At 43.9% G+C, this 7,723-nt stretch overlaps 1 protein-coding gene across 2 annotated transcripts in view; it reads left to right on the top strand.

Annotated features, from left to right (window-relative positions):
* The window catches only part of LOC104547647 (chromosome unknown open reading frame, human C18orf25), a 27,054-nt gene extending 19,828 nt beyond the window's left edge, over positions 1–7,226 (top strand). For both annotated transcript variants that reach the window (XM_010193436.1, XM_010193438.1), the window contains 2 exons: positions 3,099–3,225; positions 7,061–7,226. In XM_010193436.1, the coding sequence (XP_010191738.1) occupies positions 3,099–3,225; positions 7,061–7,226 (293 nt within the window). The remainder of the gene's footprint in view (positions 1–3,098; positions 3,226–7,060) is intronic.
* The last annotated feature ends 497 nt before the right edge of the window (positions 7,227–7,723 follow it).

Genomic DNA, 7,723 nt, shown 5'->3' on the forward strand with positions numbered 1-7,723 from the left:
GCGTAGGGAAATAAAAGGTAATGTTTCTTACCAAGCCTTCTTCACATTCTGCTTACAAGTACGCTGCTGCGATGTAGAAATTTGTCTTCCTGTGCCTGTATCCAAGCAAGGAAGGGGTTGCCAGGTAAAAGAAAAGTAGAAAACTTCACGAAACTTCTTCTGGCCCTGTGGGAACGTGTCCAGACAAATCTGCTCCTGGTGCTGTGGCCATTTCGACGTCTGAAAGGATCAACCTCTGTTTTCCTCCTGCGTACACCTTGCCCCACAGCCCTGCAGCCTCCGCACGCTTCTGACTGCGCGTTTGTCAACGCCGGCCTTTTCTTACTGCGTCTGGGATTGCACATCTGGAAAACAGCTTTCAAATCCTGCTCCCAAATTTAATCTTCAGCCAGTATCTAGTTTAATGGACATGAAATTATGTGTTCCCATGGGAAAACAACAACATAAGCTTTATCTAAGTGCAAAATCTTATTAGGACACGCTATCGCATCTCTGTGCATGGGCAAATATTTTGGGCTCTTTTGCAAGCCGTGATGTTGTAGGGCAAACAGAACTTCTCCTTTGGGTGAAACCTGAATGTTCACACAAAGAAATTAGCGGCATAGGCATGTTACTGGGCATGAAATTTGCGTGGCCAGAGGTTGCAGGTCCGCGTGCTGTAATCCTGAGTTACACGCAGCTGCTGTTCCAATATTCACTCTGATTATCGTCGTTTCTCTACTGCTCATTACCTTTTGGGTGTCTGAACTTACATATATGCACATACATACATATATATACATACATCTATATATCACAGAATCCCAGACCGTTAGGGATTGGAAGGGACCTCAAAAGCTCATCCAGTCCAATCCCCCTGCCGGAGCAGGAACACCCAGATGAGGTTACACAGGAAGGCGTCCAGGCGGGTTTTGAATGTCTGCAGAGAAGGAGACTCCACAACCTCTCTGGGCAGGCTGGTCCATGCTCTGTCACCCTCACTGAGAAGAAGTTTCTTCTCCAATTGAAGTGGAACCTCCTGTGTTCCAGTTTGTGTCCGTTACCCCTTGTCCTGTCATTGTTTGTCACCGAGAAGAGCCTGGCTCCATCCTCGTGACACTCACCCTTTAAATATTGATAGACATGAATGAGGTCTCCCCTCAGTCTCCTCTTCTGCAAACTAAAGAGACCCAGCTCCCTCAGCCGCTCCTCAGAAGGGAGATGCTCCACTCCCTCCATCATCTTTGTAGCCCTACGCTGGACTCTCTCCAGCAGTTCCTGTCCTTCTTGAACTGAGGGGCCCAGAACTGGACACATGTATATATACACACACATACATACATACATACATATACACATACATATATACACATATACATACACATACATATATACATACCTATACACACACATACATACATATATATACATACATATATATATACACACACACATACATACATACACATATATACATATATATACATACATACATTCTGAACTTCATAATAATACATGAAAGTTCTTTTGGGGCTCACATTTTTACTTCTGGAGAGTCATTTTGGGGCTGCTCTGCTTTGCCCTTCTGCCAGACATTACCCTGTATAGCAAAGGGTGCAGAGTGGTGGTATACAATTCATAAATTAATGTAACATATTAGGGCAGGTTGACATCCATACCAGCTCGGGTGAATCGATGACCAAGGACTGTGTTAAAGATCGGGTTAAAGAAACACCCGTGACCCATTTTGGGACTTTCTGGCACTCATTGCTACTTGTCAAGAAACATTCAGCTGAACAGTGATGTTAGTAGAAGCCGGCCTGGGTTATTAATGCGTTTTAAGTTCAGCTGACAAATCTTTTATGTCTTCTGAGGTGGAAACTCCCCCTTTGGATACATGGCAGCACGCATGTTTCCTTTCCTTGCTGACCCTGACCAGATGTTGCACCAAGGTTCTTCACTTCCCAGAAACTGAACAGGCACTGTGGTCTCTGCCCCTCTGTCTGCTTGCACCCTTTCCAGATACTTCACGCAGTCATTAGAAGGTTTCCCTGAACCTTTTTTTAAAGTTTAATTTCTTCTCTCGGTGTCCTCTTGATCTACCTGGGGGTATAATCAGTTCTGCATGTTCACACGCCTTTGAAATTCAGTGGATCGTTATTGTATCCTCCTCCTCTCGTCTTTGAAGTGTCCGGTCAAACTAGATATATATAATATATTCATCTGATCTCAAATTTCCTGCTTGATAAATGATTCTTGCCCTGCGTAATACAGCTGAGCGAGCGGTTTCCAAGAAGTAGGCAGTCTCATCTGCTTTAGGGCTTCCCCAGGTCAAGAGACACAGTAAAAGTCATCGTTTTTTTACGGTGAAAAGAAACAACCTAGGCATTGTCTTTTTCATTTATTTTTTAATTCATTTTTAAATAATTTATTTCCTGTAAAACAAATCGTTTTGGCTATTTTATGTTTTCTGTGGAAATATTACTTAATACAACGTAGCTTCGCTAACGGTGGTGGAGGACCTTGCAGGAAAGGCAAAACCTGCCACACTTGTGAAGATTTGGAGGGGACTGGTTTGACACACAGATGAACTGGATAGCATTAAGGAATGGTAATAAAAAACAACACCGCTGTTTATGGAACTTACGAAAAGCAGATTTATTTATTTTTAAAGTATTTCTGATAATGTTAGAGCAGGTGTATGAAGCAGTGTGACCAGAAACTGATGGGTTTGTTGGCTTTTTTAATTGACTGGCTTCCCCTGATTGTTTTTGTTATTTTTTTAAAGAAAATAAATTCGTTTTCCTGGGTGTGTGTGATGATTCTGCCCAGCCCATAGGCTTTGTTTGACACGGTATCATGGAGTTGGATTTATTGACTTGTTTCTTCATTTCAAAGAGGTTTAGGCACCACCAGTACAACTGCTGGGACTGGATAAATGCAGTGATCATCCTGTATCTGGTGATGAACCAGAAGACAGAGAACTTGATCTAATAAGATTTTCTGATCTCAGTGTTTCAGCCTTTTTTTTGTTAGGTTGGGAAATTCCTTGTCCAGCTGATTTCCAGGTTGTGCAAGCTGTTAAACATTGGCTGAATTCGCCTTTTCCCCATCTATAGGTCATTTGGATCCAGGCTTCCTAGCAGGTGACAAAATCTCCTCTGGTAATGCCCAGATCAATGAAGAAATTAATATCGCCTCTTCTGATAGTGAAGTAGAGATTGTTGGAGTTCAGGAACATGCCAGGTATGGTTTCCTTTTTTTCTCGGTTTTTCCACTTCTAATATTTCTTTCATTTTATCAAGGTATCTGTATGGCCAAAATTAATAAAGAAACAAAACCGCTGACTTCCACTTCTGTAGTTATCTGTTCTTGATTGATGCCCAAAAAGTAGCAAACGTTGCACTTCTGTTTCCTATTCCCCCTGTCGCAGTGACACCAGGATGTGTTTTTCTTCGGAATGGTACCAAATCGATAACTGTTCAGCTTAAGCTTGTGATTCGATATCAGACATTAACAGGCTACATGTAGCATTAAAATAACAAATACTGAGATACCAAACTTATATTCATCAGGAACCATTATTAGGAGTTCAGATTTTAAGGGCATAGTGTGAATATGCAAATACATAAATAAAAATATTTATGTGGGCTCTTGTTTCATTTTAAAATGCTCACTTTAAGCATTTAATCAGCTTCCAGTTTATTTAATTAATCAGCAGTTGTAAAAATACTATCAACTTTTCAATGGCTAATGTCATAAGGTAGCTCCTTTTAGATTAAAAATCAGATCCTTATAAATCTTGGGTTTATTTCAAGATACAAGAGATTCAAAGTATTCCCCCCAAAGTAGATGAGGGGAAGGAGGCCAGAGGTTTTTCCAAAGCTCAGATAGAAAGCTGTCCAGATGTGCTGCAGCTGTTGTTCTTGATAGCCATTTTTTGCTCTTCATTTTTAGTCTATGATCTTTCTTTGTGTTATTATGAAGCAGTTGAACAAGACTGGCACTTGCATATCGTGTGGAGGGTTAGTCTGGTGTAGTAAAAGCCAGTTAAAACATTATATGGACAGGTTCATGCTAAAACTAGTCTGCTGGCTGGTGGATGTTCAGAGGTGGAGAAGGGGAGTGAGCGACAAGGCGCAGAGCTGGTCCTCGTTGTCCCTTCACCACATCTTGAGGAAAGGGAAGGAGGATGTGCAGGACCCAGTTTTCCAGGCAGGAACCTGTGCAGATCGTGTGGGCACAGTGCAGCTGGGTGTGATACGGCCTCGAGTTGCACCAGAGGAGGTTTAAGTTGGATATGAGGAGGAAGTTCTTTACTGAGAGGGTCATCAGAAGCTGGAACAGGCTGCCCAGGGAGGTGGTGGAGTCGCCATCCCTGGAGGTGTTTAAAGACGAGTGGATGTTGTGCTGAGGGACATGGTGTAGTAGTGGACTTGGTAGAGCTGGATCAGTGGTTGGACTCGATGATCTTAAAGCTCTTTTCCAACCAAGACCATTCTGATTCTGTAAAGGGAAATTTCAAGGTGCTGAAGGAAGAGATCGAGTCTTTGCTTTTAAAGTAGTAAAAGCCTTGCATGGCTGACTCCTCTGGAAGATACGGATTCCGTAGGAAGTCGCTCTCCTGGCTGTTTCCAGCAGACCCAGGGCTTGCAGGATCTTTGTCCTCATGACAAGCAGTGTGTCCTCCACTTGTCCTCCACTACTATTTAGAGTAAATCTATCCAGCACTATGTACACACAGCCCTTCTGCTTGAGCGCCCCATGTACAAGAATGGAAATGTTAATTAAATGCAGAGCTGCTGTTAAAAATCACTTTTAGTAGATGCAGGCCAAAATAATTTCAGCAAAGGCAGACATAAAGCACGCTTTTGTGCTTTGCTTCGTTACCATGTCCCACAGACCGGTTCTTCCTGGCTCTGTTGAATACTTGCACATTTCAGCTGTTGGATTCCTACTGAGAGTTTCATTTGTCTTGCAGGTCGAGGCTTGCAGCCATGAAGTGTTGAAGGGCTTCAGACAGGGCTGTCGTTTGGAGGAGGTTTAGGTTTTTCATCAGTGTCTGTGCACGCTTAGTGAGCGTGGTGTTGGATCCAGTTCTGCTCGGGCTGGTTTTGATCGTGCTCCATACCCCACGCCGTCGTTGGGCTGGGATGAGTCGTGGCACCCTCGAGCTTGTCCATCACTCGTAGCTTTTCGGATCGGTAGCGAATTGGTGGTGGTCCTCATTGCTGGAATAGTTGGCATCTACTTAGGACACCAAGTCGTGTTTTTCTGTTTGTCTGATTTTTCTCCGATAGACTTTATGGGGTTTTTATGCACGTATATAAAATAGTCCTCCTCTGGGGGTTTTTCTGTAGGTATTTTTCCCTCCTCCTTTTTTGGGCTGCCTTTACTTGGTATCTTCCCTTACCCACAGACTGGAAAGCACGCTTCCTAGTCTAATGTTTGGTTGAACACTTTGCTGTTGGCCGCTTGCGTGACTTGTTTGAAGATCAACACTTCTATTTTTGCCAAGTATCATTTCTGTGAGATAATTTACGGCTTGCTTTTGTCATCTTCGGGGAGAAAGGTTAGCGTTAGCTCTGCCTAAGCATCCAGGACTGTTCCGTATCAGAACGACGGACCGCAGTCGCTGAGACCAAACGTTGTATTTAGTGTGCCTTGGTGTAAACTTTTCTTGTCAGTTACGCTTATAAATATTTCTTCTTAAGAGGAAGCTTTAAAAAAAAAATCCCCTACATTTGTTAGAGTTCCAGTCCCTTATTACTGATTCTTTGTAGATACTTACTCTAAGTGTGTGTTTTTAAGACCGAAGAGGCAATAAAAAGTCATTCTGAACATCACATCCAAAACTAAATAGCGTATCCAGGAAGGAAATGAGACATTTGTATTCAGAGAACTTCGAGCCTGGAGAATGAGATTTTTCATTTTATTTCCTGAGACTCTTGTCTCCAACCAGGGCCCACAGAGATGAGCAATAACCTAAGTAGTTCTGCAGAAAATCCATTGTGCTACCTTAAATTAAAACAAATAAAATGTAAATGTCAGGGATATTTGGCCAGTGCAGAAAACCTGGGTTCCTGAAATACGGTACCTGTGCCCTCACAAAAAGAGGGAAGCGATGCCCCAGCAGCCAAACACCTCCTGCTTCTGTGCCAGCGCTTGCAAGAGCAAAGCAACTTTTGGAGCACTGGGTATAGAGTTTTTCTAGTGCTTCATTCAGATTTACAGCTGGAAAGGGAGTCCCAAACACCCCAGTAAATTCCTCTCATCACATAACAAAATCAGTCTTTCATTTTGGTATTTTCCTGATTATTACTGGCCTGTACTTCAGCTGTCACGTATCTATTACTGATAGCTAAAAATGCTGTGCAAATAAGAGTGTCTGTACCTCGCTTCAGCAAACACTTGACCATGTGCTTGTCTTTAAATACGTGGTTTAGTCTCATTGATCATAATCGCTGAAAGCTCAAATGGTTTGCTGGAGTGGGGCTGTACGGTTATCGGTGAGCATTTCCCAGCGTGTCTGTAATCTTTAGTTAAGAAGTTAAGATGACCAAGTGTAGTGGCTGTAATAATGTAATTGCAAGGTGTCTCTTGTAATTACTGTAATGAAAGTGTCCTTTTTTTAATGTGATTTTGATTTCATATGGAAAGATAACTTTTCCTTCTGTCTCATCAAACCTCACTTAAATTTGTTGAATTCTTTTAAAAAGCCCAGTGGGTAAAACTCTCTGCCTCTGAGTAGTGACACGACGGGGCAGACTTCTTCAAGATCCTTGGGATCCATGCAGATATGGATACGTGCATAAAAACGCACGCATTTTACACCCACTCCAGAATTAATTCCTTAAAAATAATTTAATCCCTACCACCACCCCAGGTTTAAATCCAGGTGTAGTCTCAGCTCTGTCACTGGGTATTTAAGATGTCCCGGACTGTACAGGCAGCACATCCACGAGGACGTTTTGGAGAGGGACGTGTTAACAGGATACCCAAATGTTAAAACCACAGCAGCCGGGAATGCTGCGCCTGAATTCGGCAGCGGCTTTAACCCCCCTGTGTTGTCTCCCCGCAGGTGCGTGCATCCCCGGGGGGGTGTGATCCAGAGCGTCTCCTCCTGGAAGCACGGCGCGGGCGCGCAGCCATGGACCGCGGTGGCTCCCCAGCAGAATTGGTCCTCGCCCACCGAGGTCGTGGACCTGACTTTGGACGAGGACACCAGGCGCAAATACCTCCTGTAACGCGGCGTGGCTGCGCCCCCAGCCCTCCTCCCCGCCGCGGCGCAGGGGTTCGTGGTTAGAGCTGCAGCTCCCGACGCCCCCGTTCCTGGCACCGCCACCAAATCCAAACTCGCCGAGTTTCTCATTTCCATAAGAGCGCGGTATAATTTCGGTATCGTTTCAAACGGTTTTGCCTTCTCAGAGGAGGTTTCCTCCCAGAATTAAAAGCCAATCGCTCCAAATTTGAAGCACGTCTACAGTTGCTAACTTGTTAATCCGAAGAGATAACTGTGTGCAAACTTAGGTCCTCCCACCCTTCCCCACCTCCAGCTTCAGAACACTTTAATTCATCGCGAGTTTGTTAGTAGCAGTTAGCGTTTTGCCGTGTGAGCATCAGTACTTTGAGAAATGCTGTGTCTTCACTGACTTCAGTGGAACTGAGGGTATTCAACACTTCCGAAATTTGGGCCGAGTGTACTTATACCCAAGCCGATTTGGTTGCGTTCCCAGCAGGAGGG

Source organism: Mesitornis unicolor, unplaced genomic scaffold (genome assembly GCF_000695765.1).
Source record: "Mesitornis unicolor isolate BGI_N332 unplaced genomic scaffold, ASM69576v1 scaffold9461, whole genome shotgun sequence".
In the NCBI taxonomy this organism is placed as follows: domain Eukaryota; kingdom Metazoa; phylum Chordata; class Aves; order Mesitornithiformes; family Mesitornithidae; genus Mesitornis; species Mesitornis unicolor.